We start from the raw sequence: 26,378 nt of genomic DNA, 5'->3' as shown, positions 1-26,378 counted from the left end.
TGCGTTTTGTGTTTTCAAGGGCTTGACCATGCGTTTCAACATGCCGACCGGGACCAACATGCTTCCCACAAATTTCAACTCACAGACCCCATATATTCCTTTCAATTTGGGTGCTCTGTCAGCAATGAGCAACCAGCAGCTGGAGGTAAGCAGCGACCTGTTGGAACATCTGCGTTGCTGTAAGCATGCGTGTATTACTCTGTCACACATAGGTGGTTTGTGTCATTCTTTAATATTCTGATATTTTTGTAACGGTCTCTTATTTTTAATAGCTAACTCTTTTGCTTAGTTACGTATCCGTGAATTGAAGTCTAACTTGTATGCATGTAACCTGCAAGACCTCTATCTGGGTAGTATCTCAGGGTTCAGGGAGATTAACTGCATTCCTTGCCGACGTTAATTACCACATCTAGCTTTGTGCCTCCATCTGCCTTCTGTCTGAGAAGGAGTGGGAGGGAGGAACGTGTGCTCCACTCCCAGTTACCTCAGGTCTTAGCTGAAGCAGCTGCTGACGTTTCTTCCTAATGTGCCACCCTGTAAACTGCAGTAGTGGAAGGGCATTTGGTTGTCTTATGATGCCTACTGGTGTCTGGTGAGGAGTTTGTGTGAAAGAATTGAAAATCTCTAGCCAAGTATGCAAATCGGGGGACCCATATTGAATACAGCTGTAGAGTAATACCTGTGACATGCCAGTATTATGCTAAAATAGGGCACGGTAGTTTGAGCACAGAATGAGTTGAGGTTTTGACATCATCAAACTCAGTATTGTGGAAAACTTGCCTGAGTAGAAAAGCATCGCTCCTGTGATGGTCTGAAAACCTTTAGGTACAAAAATAGTTGTATTTCTTTATAAATACCGTCTCCTGTGTAGGTTGCCAGTTTTGTATGTGCTGTTCAGTTATTCTGAACTGAAGGTCAGTTGTGTGGAAGTCTGAATCTGTCTTGTTAGTCACAAATTGACTTGTGCAAATGAGGAGAAAAACGTAACTTTTCTAGGTACATAAGCCAAAGATGAGGAAAACTTAGAAACAGTTGGCAAAGAAATTTGTTCTTTGCATCTGTGCGTTATAATTAATTTATTGGTGTTTTCTCAGGACCTCATTAATCAAGGAAGAGAGAAAGTTGTGGAAGCAACCAACAATGTAACTGCAGCAAGAATTCAGCCCCTTGAAGACATCATTTCAACAATAGTGAGTAAAAGAGTTCATTATAGGTTTAGACCTGCAGCTGAACATTATCAGGCGAAGAAATGATCATTATATATGTCATTCAGCTAATTAGTTGTTATTAATTAATGTCATTTCCAGTGTGTGTTAACTTGTCTCCCTGCCGCTTGCAGTAACCCTTTATGGCTTATAGATGTGATAGAGCCTTACGGGACTAGCACTTCAGATCCACAGCTACTTGCTATGCACTGGAAATCATGGCTTTCTACAAATAAGTATAATAATCATACACAAATATAATACTGCCTATTCCTTGTGCCTGTATATCTATCTTAGGCTGCATTTCTCACTTGTTACCAGTAATCTAAAGAACTGATAACTCTTAGTTCTGATTCTGGGCAAGTGTAATTTTGCGTTTTCCAGAAACTGGGCTATTTTTTTTAACTCCTGATGCAACTCGGAATATAACACAAGACCTCAGTCACCATTATGCTTTTGTCAAAATGACTAATGCAAGATATTTTTTTTTTCCTTTTCAGTGGAAAGAGAATGTAACACTCACAGAGAGCCAAGTACAGGCCCTGGCCCTAAGCAGGCAGGCAAGCCAGGAGCTTGATGTTAAGCGCCGAGAAGCCATCTATAACGACGTCCTTACTAAACAACAGATGGTAAAATATCTAACAATTATTTGATCAGCTGTCCAAGTTTGAACTGGGATATTGAGTATGAACTTCGCATATGTATGTTTATAAAATAGAGATGTATGTTTAGATATGTATAAATATGTACTCGCAGAGTATGAGTTTCCATGGGTCAAGTATTTGCTGGCATTGAGTAGCGGTGTATATGATGTAACATCAGGAATTGACTTCTGCAGTATGCTGGGTTGGATCGCTCAGCCTCATCGGCAGAGACTCCATGAGATGTTCATTTCAAAAGATACTCACCATATTTTTCTGTTGAAGTCGTTTGCCTGAAGGTCATGAGGCTTAAAGAGAAATCTAACTCCAGCGCTAAGAAAGCAATTTACAAAACACAAATCATAGAAAGTATTGCTAATGGTTTTTAGCTTAGAATTATTTTTGCAAAATCTGAAAGCTGCCCAGTTTATGTCAAGTGGTAGAGCTTTCTCTTAAGCAAACATTTAGTGATAATCTGCATGCAGGACTTTCAAAGGGATGATAAATGGTACCTGACAAAAAAATGCTGTAATTTATACCTGGGAGTAATTTCACAGCATAGTGCATTTTGCTGTAGGAACTTACCCAAATGTTGCACGCAATACAATAGGCAAGTCATTAAGAGAACTCGGCCCTAAATGGTGTTACTAAATGGTTTCTGCAGTAATCAGCTTGTGAATACCATCACATTAGTGATGGTGATAACAATAGTGCTTTTTCCTTCAGCCATGCTATCCCGAACAAATTGATTTTAACTCTGAACTTGATACTGGCAGCATTGAGACGGGTCGTGCACTTCTAACAGCTCTGCTTTCCCTTCACAGTTAATCGGTTGTGTTCAGAGGATACTTATGAACAGAAGACTACAGCATCAGTACAATCAGCAGCAACAGCAGCAGATGTCGTACCAGCAAGCAGCAATGAGTCATCTCATGATGCCAAAGCCTCCAAATTTAATCATGAATCCTTCCAACTACCAACAGATAGATATGAGAGGAATGTATCAGTCAGTGTCTGGTGGTATGCAACCACCACCTTTACAACGAGCACCACCCCCAATGAGAGGCAAAAATCCAGGGCCTTCCCAAGGGAAATCAATGTGATTTTGCACTAAAAGCCTAAAGGATTGTTAAAATCAGAGAAAGAACTTTTATTTTTTTAGGAATCAATGGCTTAACAGAACTCAACTGTAAAAAAAAAAAAAAAATTAAAAAAAAAGTTTGGTTGGTCCCCTTAAATGCCATGTTCCATGTTAGTGTTTCAGCTTTGTTTAAATAGGACATACGTTTTCCCTTGTTGTCAGTGATGTTGCCTAGAATCTTCTTACATATGTTGAGTACAGGAGATATCAAGTTGTTTTCAGTGAAAACAAGTCCTCCCGTAACAGTAGCATCTCCACAGGTTTCCTGTCTAAACTCCTATGCTTACTTTTAGTAGCTGTGAAGCTGTCATCCAATTTGAGAAGCTTAGGAAGGACTGCAGGTCTGTATGTTTCAGTATACCATATGTGAGTTGTACACAGCTGAGTTCTTGATTAGAGTTGATTCCTCAAATTATGGAATACTTTTCTGCTTACCCATTTCTTGAAATTAGTGGGAATATTGTAACAGAAATCGTTCAGTTTCCTTTTGGCTGAGGTCTGGACTCATACTATCGCATCTATGCTGAACGAAACATAGGAACTGAAAATACTCTTTGAAACAGAATCGAGTGCAATATTCTTAAGTACTACTGCTCTGATACTTTTGAGTCGTGCAGTTACATAGAAACTGTGTCTACAGCCTTAAATAGTGACTCGGGGAAGAAAATTATTCTTCCTTAGTCTTCTGCCATTTTTTATTTTCACTTTTATGTGACGGAAAAACAGCTGGTGATCTGGGAGTAGGAGATGTTTCTCCTTCACCTGAATTCGCTCTACGCGGAGTCCAATGCAAAGCACATTTCTGTTAACTCCTTACTGCTGGTGCTACTGTCTTTGCCCGTTGCCAGCAATGGGAGACAGGCCAAGAATACCTAAATTCCTGGTATTCTGGGGGTTAGGATGCCGATGGTGGGCAGGGTCAAACCCTGTTACATTATCAACCTTAAAATGGCAGAACCATTGTGAATTTAAAATTGATACCAAAAAAGTGCTCTAATAACTTCCTGAGCTACCAGAACAGTGAAGTAACTTTTCCTCCATTAGATAAGAGTTTTGTTTATGCACTCCTCCCCATCCCCTTTCATTTGTGTGACAACATCATTTAGTATGCAAAGAGCTTGATTTTGTTGTTGTTGTTTTTTATGTAGACCAGAGAGAAATTTCTCGTTTATTATTATATCAATAGCACTCTCTCTACCCACACTTCTTGTGCTTGTGGAGATCTAACTAAACACAAATAGGGCTCTTGAATATAGCTTGGTGGACTCTTCCCTGAAAAAATGCTTATAATCTGGGGCTAAAATAAATGACAGGAGCATTTGAGGCAACGGTGTGTCGAGTATAGGAAAGAGCGAGAGAATTCTCGACAAACAAGCGGATGAAGGCATTTGCTGTAGATATTGCTGGGCTCTTCTGGCTTGCTGACATGAACTGAAATTGTTTTGGTTTCTGGAACTGTTCTTGCAGGAGTTTGAGATCTTGCCCTGAATGGACAAATGTTTTGTTCTGTTTTGTTTTGTTTGCATCTAAATATGCAAATACTACGTGATATTTCATTTTGTGATAAAAACTTGGTTTGTGATCTGAACAGAGTTTCTTTGATCTGTTGCAAAACCAGCTAACAAATTGCCATCTTGGACTCTTTATTACGAGATTCCACAAATGAACCTCAGTATGTTCTAGTGCTTTGCCAGCTCTACAATTACATTTAATTTGGGGGGAAGGGAGCAAAAAGAGACGTATTCACACTCGAATTAATGAAAATACAAGACTTTGAAACCAACAATCGAAGGCAAATGTACTCTGGGCAACTCTCACTGATGTTCCTACGTGTCATGAGTAAGAGAAGTACCTTCTACCAAACCTGGGAATGTTCAATGGAGTTTTACAGTAACTCAAAGACTTAAATGTGGAAGTTTTAGGCAACATTTAAAGGCACATTTTTTTCATTCTGGACAAAACTATGGATAACAGAAGACTAATGCATAAGAAGAAATTGGAGATGAGCATTGAAATAAAACTTGGACCACTTTGCATACATGTTTCTCACTTGACATTTTAGCTGCATAACAATGTGCTTTGAGTATAACATCAAGCTTTAACAAATATTTAAAGACAACGTACATCAATAAGATAATAAAAGGCTCATTTTTATATTTGTTTTAGATGTTTTAACTAGATGAGATGGCTTAAGATGACAAATAAAATTGTTGCTTGTAATACAATTTTGCCTGCTAAATTCTCCACATTTTGTAACCTGTTTATTCCTTTGGATGTAAAGCGTTTTTGCTTAGTATTGTGATATTGTATATGTTTTGTCCCAGTTGTATAGTAATGTTTCAGTCCATCAACCAGCTTTGGCTGCTGAAATCATACAGCTGTGAAGACTTGCCTTTGTTTCTATTAGATGGCTTTTCAGTTCTGTATTAAATATCTTAATTACTATAGAAAAGGTGTCACCTCTTCCTATAAGGCTGTTTTGTAATATATATAAGGACTGGAAATGTGTTTTTAAAGAAAAGAAGCATTCAAGTATGACGATATACTATCTGTGTTTTCACCATTCAAAGTGCTGTTTAGTAGTTGAAACTTAAACTATTTAATATCTCATTTAATAAAGTGACCAAAATACATCAATGTGCCTTGTGCTACATTTGCAGTACAGCATGAACTCCACGGGGACGTGGTGAGAGAAGTTGTCTGGTGAGAGCTGTGAACTTGCACTGCGCTGGAGTTAAGCTCTTCCTTTTTGCCACAGTGAGGTACCCATCACTCAGTTCGGTCATTATTTTTAGGGAGGGTAGCTGTGGGACAGGTTTTCAAATAATAAACTCTTGACAGTGGCTTCTGCAGCCAATCTCTCTGATAAAAATGATGAACAGGGAGGAGTTGCCCAACAGGAATAAATTGTTCAGAGCGAGGTGAAGTTCTGCTTGGCCAACTCAGAACGATGTACCTGGGTAGTTCAGCCTCGAAATTGTACTTTTTTTTTTTTTTTTTTTCTTTTTTACTTTTGCAGTTAATAAATCCCTCCTGTTGGGCAAAAAATTAAAAAATAAAAAGCCTTTACTACAACCACAAAAAAAAAATAAAAATCAAGTGGCAATTACATTTAAAGCTGCCCCTACATTTGTTCCCTGTGCTTAAAGCTTTCTCTTCAGCCGGTGCTGCAGCCGTGTCGCTGCCCCACGAGGTGCGGCCGGTCCCGCAGCTGGCTGACAAGGGGCTGATGCTGTGGAAGCTGCTTAACGTGAATATCATCACGGTTCTGAATCAGGTGCTGCCATAAAGGACAGTGTGGGTCAAGTTTTTAAACGTCCTTGGAAATTACTCACAGTGGGAACTGGGAAAAGCTCCCAGCAGGAGGCTCAGGCGGGTGCTGGGGCTGGAGGCTGCTGGAGGTGAGGCCAGCACAGCGCGCCCATGGGCGGTGGTGGCATTTCGAGGCATCAGTGCTGAATGCTTTCCTTTTCTGCTTTATTTTTGGTCTGTAGAAGACTCACATTTGATCCTTAAATCCTGAACCAGTCTGAGTGGAGTAAATAAAAGTCATGTTATCAGTTTAAGCAAAGAGAGTTTTGAGTTTGGGTAAATTTTCAGTGTTTATGGAAAAGACAAATGTCCAAAATGCTCCTAGCTGGAGGTGCTTGGAAAAATCAGCGTTGCAGCATTGGCTGCAGTGGGACACAGCGGCTGTGGGTGAGTGCTGAGCTCCTTGGTGCTCCCTGCCCAAACCCCTGCGGGTGTTGCGATAACACCGTGCCCCGTCTATGCTGTGGGGTAGCGTAAGGCACCAGCTCCCTGCCCAGTCCTGTCCTCAGGGGGGGCTGAGAGCAAAACCTGGAGGGGGTTTGGGTCTCGAGGGCCTGCAGAACCCCTCCTGCTGCACGTGGTGAGGGGGACACGAGGGGTGTCGAGGGAGTGGCAGTGATGGCAGAAGGGGCACAGGAGTTCTGGAAAGGGGTTGAGGCAGAAAATGGGGATGCTGATGGAGAAGAGCAGGGGGGAGGCAGGAAGGGAGGCCCCCTCCTTCTGTGCTCAGCCTCTCGTAGAGGCTTCCCTGGTGCTGTGCCGGGTGAGGGGCACAGCTGAGCCCTTGAGATGCTGCATGAGAAACAGTAACTGGGGCTTTAAAGCTTCGTTGGGGGATGTGGCTGCTTTTCTAATCGAATTGCACAAAATGTTGTCCCCGGGGATTCTTCTTGGCACCAGCAGGTGCTCTCAGGGTGATCAGCCACACCTGGTTACGTGTGGACACAAATTTTTGGTAACAAATACTTTGGTGTGGTTCAGGAACGACCTCAGTGGAGTTGGCTTTGCAGATGTTTTCTCAAACCTACCCAGCACAGGTTGGAAACTACTGCCCTGGTGTTTTTTATGATGAGGATTGAACACCTCTAGAGCAGTTACTTGCTTTGAGAGAAAAACAAGTCTTACGTGGTACTGTGCACAACGTGGTCTGCTGGGTTCACGTCCCTCTCTCTGACTTTTTAGGTTCATTTAAGTTTTCACGTTACCCAGCCCGGTAGCACGGTGCCTGCACGGATCGCGGGCTATCGAGCTGACTTGTGCTGTTTGCTCTCCCCACCTGACTGCAGATGTTTTTTATCTCAAAATCAGGACCAGGGCCTGCCTCCCTCCAACAAACCGAGCTCAGTGCCTGCCTTCCTGACCGTGTCTCTCCTGGGTGGCTGCCCCGGGTGCCTGCAGCAGCTGGAGGAGCAGCGCATTGCACCACGCTCTGTGCTTGCCTTGAAAGTCAGAATTATTTTCAGCACAGGTCCCCACCACCTTGTCTTCTGTCCAAACGCTTTTCCAGCAAGGTCGTGGCAAGCATTTTGTTCACCAAAGTGTGGAGAAATGATTTGCCCGCATCTGCTGGCTAATAACGACCCTGAGCTATCAGGTAACCCAGTTATTACCCTTGGTGTATTGTATGTCCTGTGGCTTAGGGCGAGCGCTCGGTAACCTCCCTTTATTTCCTCGCAGTGCCTTTGTCTTTACGAAGCTTTCTGGATTGAGTTGGAGACAGACTTTGCCCTCCAGACAGCTCCTGTTGCCGAGCCTGTTACGCTTCAGCAAAGCCTCAAGGCTGGGATGCAGAAGAGGACATCGCCCTTCGGCTCAGGTCCCCAGCATTGTCTTCTCCTGCCGGCGCTGTCCTGAGGGATGTGTCACCACCAAGAATTTCGGTCCTTCTCCTTCGGGGACATCTCGGCCACAGTCAACAGCTGACACACCCCTGGCAGCCCAGCGGGGCAGCTCCTGCCCTGGAGGGCACCTTTCTCACCTGTCCACACAGAGTTTATCCACTTGCCTTGGTGTTTTGGGCTCCACTGTGTTCTCCGGAGGAGGCGCTGGGCAGCCCTGAGCCACCTCTCCTGCCCAGGAGAACTCCCCGTGCCTCCAAGCACGCACTAAAGCTGGGGGCACGACTGCTTTTGCCAGGTTTATGCTGTGATGCGCCGGGTGCTGCTTCAGCCTCATGCCAAGGGCTTTCCTCCATTTCCACACCCCGCTGCAGCCAGACTTGGGAAATTGTCCATCTCTGCTGCCGGGCTCCTTCCTCCTGCTTTATGCAGGTCTCGGTTATTACGTGCCCAGCTCTCTCCAGCTGGAGAGCTGTTAAAAACAATTCCTTTTGTTGCATTTATTGTTGTGTTTTGAGATACGCAGCTTTTCGCATGTAAAACAGCCCAGGGGGAAGGGGAACAAGTAGGCATAAGGCTCCTACTGGAGGAAAAAAACCTTCAGGTTTTGTTGTTGTTAGTTTTTATTGGTTCTTGTTGTGTTTGTTTTTTTTTTTTGGTGGTGGTGGTGGTACCAACCCTTAGTGAGTCCTTGGTGCATTTTACTGCTGGTATTGTGTTCTCGAACCCCGAGCCTGCAGAGTTTTCCACTCTCATGCCCTTTGCAGGAGGCGCCTCCGTCCGTGGCAGCCCTTGGGTGCTGCTGCCAGAGGACCGAGCCCGCTGCGTGGCGCCCATGGGCCTGATCAGCTCCCTGTCAGGGTGGTGAAAAACACGTACTGTGCACTGCTGAGATGTGGTTTTGCCCTGCGTTTTGGAGATGAGAAGCGCCATCTTCTGCTTTACAACTGCCTTCACGTGTAAAGGGAAGCAGTATTTGGAGAGAGGGCTGAGCCAGCAGGTGGGATCCCTCGCCACACTCCTGCAGAGGCTGCTGGGCTCTCTGGGGTGGCATTGGCAGCAGCGGCGCCCCTGGGGCCCCCTGGATGGCCACAAGCACCCATGGGACGAGGCTGTGAGAAGGCTGCAGAGTGAAGCTGAAGGTCTGAGAGTTTCCCTTTGCTAAGGTAAAAAAGTACATTTTAGGATGCTTTTCAGGAATGATCGTGCTTCTGACATGGCCGCTGAGGATTAGATGTTTCAGCGATGACTCAGAGGAAAAAGGTAAATAAACGTTTTTTATTTAAAACACAGGATTAAATTCCTCCGTGTCTAGATCATTCAAGGTAAAGCTCCTTTAATCTTTTCACTGCCGTCTGCAGACTGTTGTCTGGGACAGCTGCGGCACCGGCTGGGGCGTTTGGGCAGCAGAGGCTGCAGCAGGGACCTGGGAGGTGGCGGAGAGGACCAGAGATGGCGCACGAACAAGCTGGTGTGGGTCGCTCCCACTTCAGTGCGATCGCCCTGGGAATTCAAGGATTAAAGCTGAAGGGGCTGAGATCTCCCCTAGCCTGCTTTGTGAAGCGGAGCCTAAGAAACTACACTGTGAAAAACGAAGCTGTGGTAAGGAAAACCCCAATGCAAAGCCACAACATCTGCATTTGTATATATTTTTGCATGCTCCAGAGGACCACATTTCCTACCAGGTGCTTGTCCGTGCTGTGCAGGGGCCGTAGCAGCGACGCGTTCCTGCTCCCACCCTGCACTACAAACCCTGCCTGCGGACCTCAGGCTGAGCCCGCCGGGAGGCAGGGGGAAGCTGCTGGGGACTGCGTGCCCGGGCACTTTCTGCAGCCGTGACCGTCCAAGCGCTGCCTGCAGGGATAATCTTCATCCGTGGCAATTACTTACAAACGAGTGGGTTTTAATTGCTTGTGTTGCTTTCCGCTTTTTCTTCGCTGATTTTTCCACAGTGCTGCAGGTTCAGGTGTGAGGCCGGGCGGCTTTAACAGGTGTGAACGGGGAGGTTCCTCCCTGCACTGCCGGGACGCGTATTCCTGGGAAACCCCACACGAGGTCTTCAGCAGCGGTGGGTGCCGGGCGCCCTGCGTGGCCTGGGGGCTGGTTTTGTCCCTGGCAGCACACAGGGGAGGGCTGGATCTGCCGTCCTCAGCTCCCACGCTTCGTTTCATGTCCAGCTGCTCGTTTCATTGGGGCCACGCTTCCCAGAGCCGTTCCAGCTACAATTTGATGCTGCCCTTCTGTAAGAGTTTGGAGTTTAGGAAATTTATCTAAAGTCCAAAGCCTTTTTATAGGTGGTCTTAATCTTCACATCGATCAGAAAATACTCGGTTAATTGTTAAGGAGCACCAAAAAAAAAAGGGCTAGCAAGAAATCTACAATATAAAGACAATTTTATTGCCGATAAGCTCTTAAAACTCATTTTTTTTCCTGTTTCAGTAGGACCTTATTCTTCCTGATGAAAATCCGGTCATAGCATCTCTCATTAAAAATAAAATTATTTTGAAATAAATAAATATATAAAATAAATATCATATACATTTTATAAATAGTTTTGTCCCTATGCACAGTATCCATGCTTACATCTGAATAATGTTCCTCAGCCCCTTCCCACCCCAACAGCAGGAAACACCCCACACATCAGGACCAGTCCTTGTAGCATCATCCACGTAGCAAACTCCTGGGCCGCTGAAGCAGGGCACCATCTGAAAGGCTTTTTCTTTGCTGGTAACTATCCCAAGCTTATCAGCAGCATCTGTAGCAGTTCTGTGGTCTTTTGTTTTCTTCCTTTCTCTCTCTCTTTTTTTTTTTTAGTTGTTTTTATTTTTTCCTCCCCCTGGTGATCAAGTTTGCTCGCCTGTTTGCTCCTTTAAGCAACCATAACATTGAATATTTGGCCTCTCCGACAGCCACCGAGTAAAGAAAGTGAACGAAAATGAAAGATTATACGCAGGGTTCCCTCCCTTCCCCTACCCCCACCCCCATAAATAACCCACGTTCGATATACGCTTGAAACAAGGAGGAACAGCAGTGTCTGAATTCAATGTAAGTGCTTTCCTATGTCATCTACGTTTACAGGATTGATGGAATGACTATTAATATAGTGCTCTGGGAAAAAGCTCGGGAGCCCAAGTATGTACACTGACGGGGCAGCTGCAGGAAACATCACCTGTAGTGGAAGAGGTCTCTGTACATTGCAGGTATTTTGGCAGGGTCCACAGGCCTTGGTAAAAAGTGAGTGAATTTCTGATGTCTCTTAGTCCTGTATCCCTCGCGGGGGGAGCCGTCCTTGTTCAGCGCCACGTAGTAATGCCTCTCCGAGTCGGGATGCTTGTAGAGGGTCGAGGCGTACGTGTTGTACCAGTTCTCCTCAAACTGCTCTCGGAAAACGCACTCCCTTGTGAGCTTCTTCTGCGTTGGGGCAGGGATGTGAGAAGAAAAAGACGGGTGTCAAAAAATAAAAATTAAAAAAAATGTATTTTCCTTCATTTTTTTTCCCTATAATTTTCCTAGCTACCTGCTTCTGGCTCCCCTGAGGAGGGGACTGTGCTGCTGGGGATGATGATCGTGGGTGAAAGCTGGAAACGGGCACGAGCCCGGCCCCAGAGACCTCTGAAGCTGGAGGAGGAAGGAGATGGAAGGAGAAGGTGGGCGTGCGCTTTGCAAGGCTCTCCACTGAACATAACACACGGCTGCAGCAAAACTCCAAGCCTGGCAGCCACGTGCCTGCGGTCGGGGTGTGAATGTGGAGCTCGCGGCCTTGGCTGTGGGACCAGCGCCTGTCCCACAGGGCGCAAGGGGTGCCCAGCCGGGGCCGTGCCCCCCCGGCAGCCCCACGTGCAGGGAACGCACACGAGGCACCTCCTGGCAGGGCGAGCGAGCGGGTGAGAGTTCAAGGCACGTAACAACACAGGCTGCAATGGGAATGAAAGCATTCCTCGGGCCTTTCATCTTCTGAAGCGCCAGGGAGCTGTGATGTGAGGCCATAACAAGACGTGGGGAGGTCTGCACGGGGAGCAGCGCCCCGGGGACGCCTAACCCCGGGGGATATTTAGGTGAGGTGATGAGTGCGTGCCAGCACGCGGCCAGGGCATCACACATTGGGTTTGGGGGATGGATGCCACCCATGTCACGCAGCCACAGCCCCTTGACCCCTTGCCCCGGGGGCTGTTGGCAGCATGCGGTGGCTTTTCAGGCAGTGGCCGTCACCCACGGGCTCTGATCTCTCCCGGGCCAGCTGTGGGGCTGGGCTGGGTTGCAGCGAGGAGTGGGGCTGTCCCTGGCCCCACCAGGACCTGGGGGCTGTGGGGTGGCTGCACTGAGTGGCAGGGGACCCACAGACCCCGTGGGGATCGCCCAGGAGGGGTCAGGCCTTTCAGATGAAAGGCGGGCTGCAGACGTAGGATGTTAGAACATTACAGAGTCTGTACCCACACGGTGAATTATTTGAGCAGGGAATGTGTCTTATCTGTGCTGCACGGAGTGCTCAGTAAATGTTACTGCCTGCAGTAGGTGTTTTGTAATAAGATACAGGAGCTCACCTGCACTCAAAACCTGTTTTGAGTGTTTTGCTGCTAATTAAGTGAACCCTGAGGAAACTCGTGAATCCTCCAAAAGCCTCCGCCACAGCTCTTGTCATCTGAGAGCAGGGGAGCTGCGGGTTTCCCTTCCCAGATCTGTCAGTGAACATGCACTTCTTCCCCTCCCTCCTAGGGTGGCACCTACTCAAAACACCCTGGAAGCTACTGACCAACTGCAGAGCAGCGCTGCTGCGTTGCCCCCAGCTGCATGCCTTTCACTGGGCTGTTTGGAGGCACCGTGTTGCTCTAAAACATCTTGGCTCTGCAGGACACCATTTATTTTCCTGCCAGCCCTGGGACATCCCCACTGAGCCTGAGGCGATGCAGGGCAGTGCCTGGGACTCACTGCTCCAGGTACTTGCTTCTATTTCTGAAATTGGTGGAAAACGTAGCACAAGTGCCTTGGTGGCAGTGGCTGGCTCTGGTGCTTGATGCTGCTCCATCAATGTGTGCAGCACGTGAAGCTGGCACTGAGGGGAACACGGCACTTGCAGAAACTTTAAAAATACCCCTCTGCTGCAAGCTCCTCAAACACCATCGTAATGCTAATGCTGTTGTTACACGCTGCTCTATGGACCTTTAAGTAGCAATACTGCAGTGGCTTTCCCTTCTGAAAAGCCATCGGTGCACAGCCCGCATATTACAGATCTTAAAACTTCAGGGTTATTTGGGGACCTGGCTTGTGACTTCTGCACAATTCAGATTGGGGTCGCTGTCATCCCTGCAGTGTCCAGTGTGTTTCCTAGCGTGCAGGGTGCAACAACAGAGAAAACTCCCATGATTATGTCTTAAGGTCAATTCAGTTTCCAGGTAAAGCCTCGTAAAATTGTATCTTTGTTTTTTTCTGGGAGGTAGCATTAAGACAGGCCCTGGAACTTAATTAACTCTGTTTGTTGATTCATGATCAGAGCTGCAGGGCTTGAAAGCAAAGGAGATACGCAGGTTTGTGCCCTCGTTTTCAGCATGAATGAGTAAAAGCTGCAATTCCAGGAGCTGTTGAACAGCCTTGGAGTTTAACAGGAGGGGTCCTGCTGCGTGGTTTTAGGCTTGAGCCAATTTCTGAAGTTTAAAATTTCTGTGTTTTATGGATTCCTGGTGACTTCACCTTTTATCTGTCTTGCATGCTTGTAACGTAATCACGGTCTCTGCTCTTTTGTTTTGGGTAGATGTTATTAAGGAAGTGAAGTGGAAAAAGGAAAGTTATCAATCAATGTTAGCACTTGGTTATCTCATATAAGCGTTGGTACCTGAACCTCAAAAGTAGTGAAAGTGGCTGTAGCAATCTCAGTAGATGGGAAAGGGAGAAGAAAAGATGATGGAAACTCATGTTTTATCATTACTGTTCTCTAAGAAAAAGTTTTCTGAAGGCTTCTCTATGTGCATTGAACACAAGGTTACAAGTTCTGCACTGTGAGGTTGATCTGGCTTTGGTAGAGAAAGTTTGTGCCTTCCACTTTGGTTTAAAGCCGATTTATTTTATGTCATTTTAAAATTATTGTGATCCACCCTCAAAAAAAAACCAGTGTCCTCACATAGGGTGCTGATCTAGAAAGACACATTTAAAAAAAACACACCCTGGTGATGAGTTGAGTTCAAGGCAAGGGGGCATCTGATGAAAAGGCACTGATGCAGCACAGCAGCTACAGAAAAGTAACCTTAAAAAAAAAAAAAGCTATCTAGAATGCAATTAATTTTCAGAATAGAAGCAATTCTTCTAGCTGACTAGAACTAATTGTTTTATATTGAATTCAATAATTAGGAATTGAGTCCTGTAGGAAGGACTCTGCCCAGCTACTGAGACCTGGCACTTTGCCTACAAGCCTAAACACTCGAGTAGAAGCGGGCAGAGGACAGCTTGGCTCTCTTCGGGTCAGTGGGGACCTAACCCAGGATGGCAGAGCTCTTACGGGGTGCACCCGTGGGGGATCTGCACCATTTCAGCCCCATTTGCTGAATGAGGCGTTAAGGAGTTTGTGCTGAGAGGAAAGCCAGCAAGAAGGTTACATGGGGCTTTTGGCAAAACAGGAAAAACTTCAGTCTGAAAGGGTATTTTTAGGAAATTATGAGAAACTTCCCTAAACTCCTAAAAGGAGCTGTAGAGAATGCTATAATAAAAATAACACACCACACTTTCAGCTTCCATGAGCGAACTGTAACACATGTGTAAGACCTGCAGATCCATGCAGATCCTGAGCATGTGGGCAATAAATGTGACGTTACTCATGAAAACATTCAAACCCCACCCGTTTTGATGCTAATTTTCCCTCCTGTGCCTTTAGCTGTCCATTCCTGCCCTGTTTCCAAGAGGCTAAGCCCAGTAACCCCCCACAGCACCCCAGGTGCTGCACCCTGCGCTGGCCATCACTGGAGGAGTGCATCCCCCTCCCTGTGACCCCGTTTTGTATCTGCCACTGGTGCTCTGCCTCCAGTGGGTACGGTGGAGGGATGTGGCACCACAAGGACTTTGGAGGCCTGTGACGGGCACAGCTGGTGACACCGACGAGGCCCCACAGCCCCGGTTGCTGTGTATTTCGTATCCTCCCGAGATCTGGAACTTACCGACCCATACAGCTCGCCTCTCTCGTTCATGCCGAGGTAGAGTCCCGAATCCACCCCACGGATACTGACCAGCCCCACCGCCAGGCTGATGAACTCCAAAATCCCTAGAAGAGAAAAGGAACGCAAATCATACAGGTGGCAGAACTGACGCCAGGCTGAAGTGACAAACATGAAACGGCATTTCCCAAGCAGAGCTTCTCACAGACCTTGCTTACTTTATTTATAACTGCACAGTTCTTAAGTCTGCAGTCCTACACACACGCAATCCTTCAATTTCCACCCCAGACTTCTCCCCAGCGTTATGAACTTGACTTGTCCGAGGGAAATTCCCTTTCCTAATGAGAAAAGGAGCGCTAGGCGTAGCTGTTGCTTTTATTTATTTTTTTTAAATCACCAAAAGGAGAGATGCAGAAATGTGTGCCTGGCCCACGAGCAGTTTTACAAGGCTGTTGCCACCCTGGGTCTTTCCTATTCACCAAAAGACAAGGGAGTTTTGTCCCCACGGAGCTTCTGGCAAGAGAAGACAGCCCCACACAATTTAAAGTGATGATTTCAATAAAAATAAATGAAAAGCACTAGAAAATGTGTTTGTGAGGCTTGTCCTGTTCCCGCTGCTGCAGTGAGGTGCTTGCCACCCCGAAATGCATAGAGTCTTCAGGGATAAAGCCAACCTCTGGTATGCACAGGTAGAAACGTGCCTGCGCCACCTGCCCCCTCCAAGCTCCAGGGAAAAGCCTCCTAGAGGGGCTGGGTGAGACTCTGAATATCTCACATGCTCCCAATCCTGAGGGTTTGGGCAGCTTGTGCTCATCCAGCGCTGAACGAGTCAGCCAGGAGGCTGCGGCGGAGGCAGGAGGAGGGTTTGCACCATCCCCGATCTGTCTGATGAACGGGCAGGGTGTGTCCGCTGCCAGGAGGGCAGAGTTGCTCTAACCTTTCGCCGGGCTCCAGGTGCCTTAATATAGCTCCCAGGATGTCCAGTCCCGAGCGATTGCCCCACCGATCGGGTTACCTCCCACAGCTCCTCTGCAGAGCGTGCCCCGGGTCTAAAAGCGCTGCGTGACGTTCGGCCACCGGAGCCGGCTGACTCCAGCGGCAGGCAGCCCTCGGCCCTGCAAAGGGATCCTCTGCGCGGTCAGGTGTGGCTGTGCTGACTTTCTGAGGGTGTCACCGCCTAAATATAGGGCAGATATGCGGCCCCAGACCCCTCAGCTGGGCGCAGACGGGTTGGTCAGGTGCAAGACTTGGACTTTCTGCCTCGTGTCAGACTTTTTGTCGGCGCTACGGCTCGCCTGTCTGCAGCCAGCAGGTGCTGCGGGGCGGAGACAAAATATGGACCCAGGAGCTGGAATTCCTTGAGACACACAGGAAAGCAAACAGGCAACTTGAATTTTAGACCAGTGCAGAAATTTGCCAGGCTGAAATACGCCCAGCTACACTCAGAGCGGGGTAACTTGTTCTCCGTGGGGCTTTGGGCTGCTGGCGAGCAGCACAATGCGTCAGTGCATTCGTTTTCCATTAGGTCCTACAAAGCACAAAGAAAGCACAGCCTTTCCAGATGTCCCACATTTTCTTCAAGGGACTCCAGAGCTATGGATTTTCCCAGAGAGTCGGTTCTTTCCTCTCCCTTGCGTGGCCAGGCTGGGCACACGTTGCCCTCAGAGCAGGCAGTGGGCACAGGCAGCCCTCCAGGAGCTGGCTCTGCTCTTCGTGCACCGAGCTTCGGGGTTTCTTATCTGAACAGAGGTATGAGCAGGGAGGGAAGAGGTGCAGGATGAAGGGTTTTCTTCTGCCTCCGCTCCCCACAGGTCCTGAAACGTGGAGCAAGTTACTGACCTGCTGCGCACTTCCCTTTCCCCACCTGCAGGACAAAAATAAGGACAGCCGCTACTTCTGAGTAACGGGAACGCACTCACCCCTCTGAACAGTGGCACGGTGATTCAGAAAAGTAAAGAAAAAAGTAATACAGGGGGAAAGGAGTACAGGGATCCCTAGAAATGGGGATCCAGGCTGATGACAAGCGGACATTCAAGTGAAAAATGTCTGCTACCTGGAGAGCCGTAGATCGACCCTACGGGTACCAGTTGGGTTGCTTGGTTTGCTTTTGGTCCTTAAATTTACCTTCTGTTGTCCCTGAGAAACAGGAGAATGCTCCCAGGCCTGCTTAGGAACCAAGGGATGTTGGAGAAAGGGAAGCAGAGAGCTCTTCTTGAGTTTACCCACCAGCAGGCTCAGTCTGTGGCATTCGGAGCCATCTCCAAAGCCCTGGTGAGGGCATCCCAGAGCAGCGCAGCCCTCCCCAGGAGGCCAGACACCACTCCTCTGGTGCACGTTAGCTGTGCACTTGCTGCTCTTGCAACCGAGATTTCTGCAAGGTGGACCTGTGACAACCTCTCCTGCCAGTGTCACTGTCAGTACTCCCCTCTCCTGATCTCTGATGGCCCTTGGAGACGTGCACCGAAGACAGCTCTGTTCGAATAGCACTCAGAACGTAACTTAAACCCACAAAAGTCAGGAGACAGAGTGAAGGCTGAAAAAATGTGGGCAAATATCCATCCTGTCCTTAGCTCACTCCAGTCGCTAGACAAAATTGCAGCTTCGTACATCTGATCTCCAGCAGCACAGGGAGCGGCCACTGGGGCCAGATCAAGAATTTTCTTTCACGTTGTGGCGGTGTGTTTTTGTGGTAGACCGTGGCTTGCTGTTTTTTTTTTTTTTTCCTTTTTTTTCTTTTCCCTCAGGACTTGCCCTCACTTTTCATGCTTCGATTATTCATTCTGTTTGTTCGCTGAGTCTTTTTAGATAACATTAGGAGAGATTTGATTGAGGCTCCAACTGGATCCCTTTAACACCAGAGCACTGCATGATCTGAGCGCTGTGGCGGCCAGCCCCGCGCGCTCTCGCATTACCCCAAACTATCCCTCAAAGAACAATTCAGCTCGCTGCACCTGTCTCTTCCTGCATGACTGTACTGACGAGCCGGGGTACAGAAACAACCTCAGATGTTGTATCAATGTCCACAAACCTAAAGCTTCAGCTAAAAACCTCAACAACTGTTTGGGAACAGGTGCACCGCAGTCTGAATGTCAAAATCTACTGCAAAACTTGCTCTGGAGGTTTCACCAGCTTCTCTAAGAGGCTCTGTTACAGATCCATTACCAGATTTGTACCCCAGAAGAGCTTTGTTTCCTCCCTTTAGTAGTCTCCAGCACTAACTCGAGGCCTTTTCCTCTCCTCCCTTGCAGCGAAGCGCTGTTGGAGTTGCTTGTTGAGTGCTGGTGTAAAACAGACTCGAGGCAGAAGGGGAGCAATTCCTCCTGGCAAGGATTTTCCTGGCAGACTGATCTCACTTCCCTCTGCAGAAGGATTCTTCTCGTAGGGGTGGTAATGTCAATCCAAACCCTCTCCAGCCTTTGACCATCCTTTATGTCTCTGTACAGGAAGGTTCCTAGCAGATGCAGTGAGAAGATAGATACATTTTTAAAAACACTTCATTTTATTTTTATTTTTTTTCCTGGGATGGCTCAGGTGGAGCTGCCAGTTCAGAGAGAGCATTTGGGCACTCCTGTTGTCTAAGCTTTCTTCCAAGGATCCTGGAGAGCTTCACCAAACTTTGCGTTAAGCCTCCTCTAGGAAAAATAAGCTGCACGCTGTCATTCTTGTGCGAATCTGTGTTTTTACAAGTATAAAATGTCACATTCCAGGGGACAGGTGTGATTTCAGAAAGCTCCAGTCCTCAACAGATGAGAGGCAATAGTCGCTGCGACCGCTCAGGCGTTGTGGGTAGATGCTTCTGCTGCTTTCCCTGTTTCCTGCTGGCACATCCCTTGACTTCTGTGGTACAAATTAATCTCTCCCTTAATCCTTCCTGTTAGGACCTCGGCTGCCATCGCCAGGCTCATTATTTTTCTCCTTGAAAGACTTGGACGACATACACATCTGCTAACTTCTGGGATGGTGCAGATACTGTCTGTCTTTTCCTGAACCCCTTCCAGTAATCAGAGATAGGGATACAAAGCCCAGTTCCAACCTCCATCCCCTCTGCAGCTGGATACGTGCCTGTGCTGGGGCGTCCCTGAGAGCCATCCCTGGAGCAAGCACATTAATAATCTGCTCGGGAGATCAGGGAGCACCTTCCAGCCATGTGGGCTCGATCTGCCAAACCATCATACAGGGTTTCTAAGTATTTCCCCGGGTGCCCCTAGATTTAAGGCGGCTTCAAACTGCTACCCTGAAACCCTCTCTAGCTCCGGATCCCTCGGTGTAGTTTTGTAGCTCCCCAGCACTGTACAGCCTGCCTGTTTCTGTAATAAGTTCCTGCTTTCTGCCTGCTGCATGTAAAATTTAGGAATGCATCGATACATGACATCCTAATACGAACCATACCAATAACATTGGAATTTAAATATTCATGGCTACTGAATGCAGATGGTGAATGCTGTGTGCCAATACGTTATTGCTTTGAGTCTCTGCTGCAGCGAGATTCAGTCCAACTTTATCTGAACATGAGGATTCCAGTCTAATCCTGTGGGGCTTTGTCCTGCAATTACAACAAATAACTATTTATTTTACACTGCCTCTGGGAAAACCCTGAAGCAGAAAACTATAATATTTTATATCTGAAGTCTGGTCTAGTTTACGTAGCTGGATGCTGACTGCTAAAACGCTTAGGGAATGCCAATGCTTCGATTTATTGAACACACTGTGTGACTTAAGCTTAAGTGTGCAAAATTCATGAAAAGTTTTAGCCTGTTTAATGCATTCTTCCAAAGTTTGTTTGGAAATACGTTTATTTTACTCAATCTTTTAAAAAGTGGGACTGAGATAGATATAGCCATCTGAAATGGTTTACCCGTATAAAGATAGGTTAAAAAAAAAAAAAAAAAAAAAAAAAGAACTGGCAGATTAAACTAAAAAGCAAACAGATGCAGTGGGTTCGCTTTCAGTTTCTTTTTAAAGGTTAAAAGATATGTGTCTTTCGGGAGGTAATTAAAGAACACTTGCCCCACGAGCCCATTAGTACCTTACTCTGACCTGCAGGTTATGACTTTCTTGTTGATTTAGGCAGGGACATGTTACACACACACCTGGTGTTTATGGAAAGCACAGTTCACAGATAAGCTTTTCCAATTGTTCCAAAAACCTGCCTTAAACTAACAACAACAATAGCAGCGGCGGCGGCGTTCCTGAAGTCTCAGAAAGCACCGGTTGCAAACAATTAAAGGCAAAAAAAGAATTCCCTTCACCGAGGAGTTAAATCACTTGAAAACTGTAAAAAGTCTTGCGAACACTTCTCGCAACCTGTTGACAACATAGCTGAGATCACTGGCATGGGACTTGTTGATAGCTTACCCAGACACCTGCACTAGATGCTGAAGTAGCGGGAATTTTTCTTAGCTGTGCTCAAACTTACTGTACTCCTTCGCCTGTGGCTTGGGATGCATTTTTTGAAGATTACATAGAGTCTCATTAGAGATCCCTGCTCTCGTGTGACACAGATACAGGCTCTGAAGTCTTCCAGCTTTATTCCAGACAGCAAGGTAAATCCACAGCGCTCTGCCTATTGTTCCGTCTGCTCCTTTCAGAGGTCCCCTAAGCATTTTTCCCCCTTCAGCTTCCCCTTTCCCTTCCAACAACCTCCCGAAACCGAGCTGCAGCCGCCCGTCCAGCCAACCGATCCCTGCCTGCTCGGGGGAGACACTCCTAACGAAATTCACGCAAGGAGAAGAAATCACATTAGCTCACAGATATCTGCCGAGGCCAAAAGAAGAAGGAAAAAGAAAAAAAAAATACACGAGAAAGCCAGGAATTTCTTTTTCCGACGTGCTCCCTGCTTCCCTTTGCCTGCCTCGGGGTTAAGTCCAGGGGCACGGGCAGCGCTGAAGCGGCCACCCCGCGGTGCCCCCATCCACTTTTACTCATTTTTTTGCCTCTTTCCCCCCTCTTTTCTTCCCCGGGGCTCGTCCCTGTGCACCTGCAGGGCTGCTAGGAGGGGAAGCGCGACCCGCCCGCCCCGCCGGGCGCGCTCGCTGAGCAGCCTAATTGCATCCGGCCGCTGCCGGGCTAATTAATGAGCGGGGCCGGGGGAGGCACCTGCCGCCGGGCCGGGCCGCCACCTGCCGCCGGGAGCCCTTACCGAAGCGGCTGTGGTCCTGCCGGGTGCCGTGCACCGTGCCGTTGGGGAAGATCTCCAGGTGGAAGCCGGTGCGGCAGTAGAGCTGCCGCCGCCGCAGGATGCCCTTGAGGTGAGCGAAGTCGGTGGGCGAGCCGCGCTGCAGCCGCCCCTCGATCTGCCCCAGGCGCTCGTTGAGGAAGCCGGCCGGGTCGGCCAGGGGCAGCCCGGCCAGGGCCGGGGGCAAGCCGTGCAGCTCGGGGTCCAGCGCCCCCAGGAAGCCGCCCACCTCGGCCATGGGGCCGCGGGCGAGCAGCGGCCCCCTCAGGGCCCCCTCAGAGCCCGGCCGGCCCCGCGCGGCCCGCCCCGGCTCCCCGCGCCTCCCATGGCTGGCTGGGGCCCGCTCGCGGATGCGAACGGCACTTTATATACGTACACACTCCCCTTACATTGACATATTGGATATTTAAATGCAAGCCACACCTCACTGGCATCCCCTTTGGCTATCGCTTTTTTTTTTTTTTCCTTTCTCTGATCCTTTTTTTTTTTTTTTTTTTAAAAAAAAAAAAGCTTCCCTCCCTCTTTTATTATGAAAAAAAAAACACGGCAGGGAAAAGCTCCACGCGAGGCTCCGGGCAGGTCCCGGCTGGGAGCACGGAGCCCCCGCACGCAGCCGGGGATGCGGCCCCGGCCCGGCTCCCCCTCGGGGGCTGCCCGGAGCCCGGAGCCCCCTCCCGGCCCCCCCAGGGTCTGTCAGTGCCCCGCAGCCCCGGCCGTGTCCTTCCCCCCCCCGCCTCACACCGACCGCTGTGGAAAAACTAACACGTAGGGGAGCGTGTTTTATTTTTTTATTTTTTTATATATATATATATTTTTTTTTCTCTCCAGCGTCCGAGCTGCAAAGCGATCTCTTTGAAAAGTGATCCCGCGGCGTTTTTACGGCCGGGTTTACAAGCGGCGGGCGCTGAGGGGCCGGGGCCGGCGCTGGGCAGCCCGGGCTCGCTCGCCACCTTCCTCCCGTTGCAGACAGGTGTTTCCGCGCCCTCCGACACCGTATCCGTGGCAGCAGCTGCCGGCAGCGCCGCAGACGGACGAGGGCAGGCACGGGGAGACGTGCGGGACGCCAGGGGAGGGGAAAACGCCAGCCCGGCCGGGCAGCGCCCGAGCCTCGCTGAGGAGCCGCAGCCGCAGCCGGAGCCGCCCCGCCTCAGCCCGGCCCCGCCAGGCGGCGCTGCCGCTGCTCGCCGAGAGCCCGCTGAGGGCAGCGGGGGATCCGCATCGCCCCGTGCCCCGCCAAGGGAGGGGAACGACCAGGGGAGAGCCTCCCCCCCCCCAAACCAGCTCCCCAAAACCCCCCCGCAAAAGCAGTCTGCAAAAACAGCCCGCTCCGCCGCTGGGGACACCTCGGGCTGCAGCCTCGGACCCCTCCTCAGAGGGTCTCGGCAGCCGCAAGGGGCCTCACAGCTCAGGGATCTGCCCCTTCGGCAGGTAGCTCCCCTCAGGACTCGCTCCTCTGTGGGTTTGTTGTGCCTCAGCGGGTCCTGCCCCTCATGGGTGCCCCCTCAGTGGGTCACGCGTTTTGGCGGGCAGCTCCCCTCAGGAGGGGACACCCCTCAGTGGCGTTCCCCTCGGTAGGTCTGTCACCTCCGCTCGTCCTTCCCCTCATGGATCTCCCCTCTCTGGTCTCCTGTTCTGGCAGGCAGCTTCCCTCAGGGTGACTTACCCCTCCTCGGGGAGCTCCTCTCAGCAGGTTTCTGCTCAGCCTGGCTGTCCCCTCACAGGTCTCCCCTACAGCGGGTGTCCCCTCAGCAAGTCTTCCACCTCTCAGAGGCTCTGCAAGTAGCTCCCCTCCAGAGGAGCAGGGTTCCCCTCATGGGTCTCCCCTCATCAAGTCTCTCCCCTCGACAGGTTTCCCCTCAGTGGGATCTGTGCCCTCATGGGCTTCCTCTCATCAAGTCTCTCCTTTGAAGGGTTTTCACCCCTAAGCCCCCCTGCAGTGGGACGCTTCTCCCCACATCTATCCCAAGGCAGAGGGAGGGTTGGAATGACCATAACATGCATCCCCCTTTCCCCCACAGGCCCGGGCAATGCTCTGTTGTGAGGATGTGAAGAAAATTGTGATATTACGACATGGAGTATCCACACGTGCATCTGCAGCGGGTGAGGGATCTGGTTTTTAAGTGCGAGATGGGGGTGTTTGTTCCTGTCAGAGCTGCGGCTGTAAAAGGGGTGTAGTTGATGCAGAACTTGACATGTGAAGCCTAAAACCATGGGTGTTTTTAAAACGTAGTCTGTTCCTGAGGTAGTAAAATCTGCACAAGTGTGTTTGCTGGCTATTTGTCATGTATGGTTACATGGGGATACCACTGTCTGTGGAGTTCAGGCATCCCATAGCAAAGATGGTGTTTTTATGTCTGTGTTATTTATATGAAGATTCAGGTGTGGTTGGGTAACTGAAGGAAACAAACTTTGCCTGCCGAAAATGAGAGAAGCCCGAGGAGGAACACCCCAAATCTGAGTAACTGCTAAGGTCATAATCCTGTTAATGCTGTGAATTTAATGCATGAAATTCGTATAATGTGAATGATCCCAGTACAATCAAATACGCTCTTCTGTAAAACGTGGGCTTGCTGAATTAAGTGAGTGAGTTTTGCCTCTGGATTCATAGAGACCAGGATTTCACCTCATTCCTAAATATGTCTGAAGGTAGATCATAGGAGTATTAAGAAGAGAGAGAAAAAGACAATTTCTTATTAAAGGACTAAGTAAACCATGTGGAGGCTTCTGCCACTGACTTCAACAGGCTCTGGATCTGTTACAGTATCCTTAAGCCCAAATCCATACAATCACTTATAGGAATACTTAGGAAACTGAAAAAAAAAAAAAAAAAAAAAAAAAAGAGTAAGATTTAAACTACATTACAGTAAAATCCAAGATAAAGTAAAAACAAAACAAAACACAAATCTCCATACTTAAATAATGTATAACAAAAGCAGAGAAATCCCTCATCCAAGCTGACATTCCTCACTTAACTCTCCATGATTATGGCCAGCTTTTGAAGTGTCCGCAATACGTTTTATTGAGAAGTTGTATGGGCTGGTACAAAATGTTCTATTTAGGCACAACAGGATGCAGAAAAGGTAGCTTTCTCTTTTCTTTTTTGTCTTTAATTTCCTGGTTTGTTTACATTTTTACTAAGCTGAGGAAAGAGCAGAGAGAGTTGTGCCCTGTATTGTTTGAAGAATAAAAGGTATGTATTTTGAATACTCAAAGCTAGAATAAATTCTTTGGAAAAAGAAATGTTTTTAGGTATTTTCTCCTATATCAGATAGAAAACAGGTATGCACTCAGCAATTTCTTGAATGAGGATAGACACTTTTACACAATTTGCGACACAAAGTGTGATGTGTTACAGAACTAATTTTCTGCTCTGCTGTGTTATAGTTTATGCAGTTCACCTGGCTTACTCGTTGATTAAAGCTTGTATTGTCTACCTTGGTAATTGAAATGGTTATTGCCAGACTATCTTGTATTTCAATTCACGGAAGAACTACCAATGATATTTATTCTCAGCTGGCACACGTGAACGTTGCAGGCCCTTTCCCATACACTGTGATTGATGTGTAGCAAGGTAGTAAAAATACTGATGGCATTTATTTGCAAAATAATTACTATTTGCAGTGAGCAGCTGCATTTGATATCTTGCTATAAAATGATAGGAAGAGCAGGACTGGGGGCAAAGCAGTAAATTAATTAGAAAAGAGTAAGACAAACAAATGCAATGAGCAAACCTAGATACTGCACATCCTCTGCCTGGGGCAATTCCATTTGGTCAAGAAAAGGTCAGGATAGCTAAAAATAAAAATAAATTGAAGTAACAATGGCCATAAGTCAAAAATCAGACATGAAGAATATCTGAGGATAAAGGAAAAAAGCAGAGCCTTGTACTTTAGAATAATTATTCTGCTTCCCTAGCACATCCCACCGCAGGATCTCAAAACAATTTATGCACACTAATGAATTAAGACTTACAACCAAGGTCACTGTGCATCTATGCTTTCCCAGACAATCTCATTTTCCACTAAGAGATGTTTTCAAAGGATATTGATGATTTTCTGTATTTTCGGGAGATTTTGAGTGCACAGCAGCCCTGCTGGAGCAGTAGCTCCAGCCAGGCATCTGTCTATCCAGAAACCAGACACGTCCACTCTGTGTGTGCAGGGAGCCCTTCTGCCTTTTGTTGTGTGGCGACCATCTGCGCTGCACATGGAAGGAATGTCTGAAGTTCCCTGGCAGATAAACAGGGCAACCACCTTTGTGAGGGGGTGAATAAACAAATTTTCTTAAGGGGGGTGAAGGATGGTTTATTGGTCTTTATCTTTGGTTGTTTTTACTTAAGCTCGTGTTATTGTTATCGTTTGTAGTAGCACTTCCAGGCCCTAAACCCAGCGTAGGCCCGGTTTGTGCCAGATACTGCATTAAGAAGTGTGTTACAAACATCACTGCTTTCTCTTTTGGAAAGGTTTGTAATGGAAGGCAGCATGAATGAAACAGCTGGATTTCAGTCAATATATAGAAGTATGTATATATTTTTGCAGCAAGTCTAGAATTGGTGGCATATTAAAGTGCAGGTCTGGAGATAAAGCTCCAGACTTGCCTGCCTTGGTCTTGGGATCAGGTGCCTAAATGAATGATGTGTTTTTCAAAGGGGGAAATCCCACCTTCTCCAGTTACTGTTTATTTCAGTGTCAGACGTGGATCTGCTGCTTTTAGTAATCCCAATATGAATCAGTAAGTAGGAAGCAGAGTTTTTCTGGCTCACTGCTGACTCACGAGAACCCCCTTAGCATGAATTCCTGTGTCTAAGTCAGCTCTCTATAGTCCTGTATAGGGGAGCAAGTTATGTACATGGATGTGTAAAGGAACGTCAGCGCTTTGTTGATACTCAGTTATGCAATTCTGCCTTGGTTCTTTCCCATTTTGAAAACTG

General features: G+C 47.9%; 3 protein-coding genes and 1 long non-coding RNA gene across 17 annotated transcripts in view; 3 read left to right on the top strand and 1 right to left on the bottom strand.

The window, feature by feature from the left end:
* Positions 1 to 5,620, top strand: part of ATRX (ATRX chromatin remodeler) — an 85,098-nt gene extending 79,478 nt beyond the window's left edge. For all 14 annotated transcript variants that reach the window (XM_084535041.1, XM_084535040.1, XM_084535044.1 and 11 more), the window contains 4 exons: positions 20 to 145; positions 1,095 to 1,190; positions 1,706 to 1,834; positions 2,671 to 5,620. In XM_084535041.1, the coding sequence (XP_084391167.1) occupies positions 20 to 145; positions 1,095 to 1,190; positions 1,706 to 1,834; positions 2,671 to 2,949 (630 nt within the window). In that variant the 3' untranslated portion in view covers positions 2,950 to 5,620. The remainder of the gene's footprint in view (positions 1 to 19; positions 146 to 1,094; positions 1,191 to 1,705; positions 1,835 to 2,670) is intronic.
* A 1,285-nt stretch (positions 5,621 to 6,905) lies between these two features.
* LOC311444132 lies at positions 6,906 to 11,240 on the top strand. Its single transcript, XR_014697662.1, has 2 exons — positions 6,906 to 7,893; positions 7,977 to 11,240. It is a non-coding gene; the product is annotated as an uncharacterized lncRNA (long non-coding RNA).
* FGF16 (fibroblast growth factor 16) lies at positions 10,514 to 21,725 on the bottom strand. Its single transcript, XM_084535031.1, has 3 exons — positions 21,413 to 21,725; positions 15,277 to 15,380; positions 10,514 to 11,548 (listed from the first exon to the last, which is right to left on the bottom strand). Exons 1-3 carry the CDS (start codon positions 21,684 to 21,686, stop codon positions 11,303 to 11,305), a joined length of 624 nt encoding a protein of 207 aa, XP_084391157.1. The 5' UTR covers positions 21,687 to 21,725; the 3' UTR covers positions 10,514 to 11,302.
* LOC311444131 (uncharacterized protein) overlaps positions 21,388 to 26,378 on the top strand; it is a 99,827-nt gene continuing 94,836 nt past the window's right edge. Inside the window, exons 1-2 of the mRNA XM_084535032.1 lie at positions 21,388 to 21,521; positions 23,467 to 23,548. Coding sequence (XP_084391158.1) covers positions 23,476 to 23,548 — 73 coding nt within the window. The 5' untranslated portion in view covers positions 21,388 to 21,521; positions 23,467 to 23,475. The remainder of the gene's footprint in view (positions 21,522 to 23,466; positions 23,549 to 26,378) is intronic.

Source organism: Aythya ferina (assembly GCF_964211825.1).
Source record: "Aythya ferina genome assembly, chromosome: 13".
Taxonomy (NCBI): Eukaryota; Metazoa; Chordata; class Aves; order Anseriformes; family Anatidae; genus Aythya; species Aythya ferina.
This window is presented reverse-complemented; position numbering and strand designations above follow the sequence as displayed.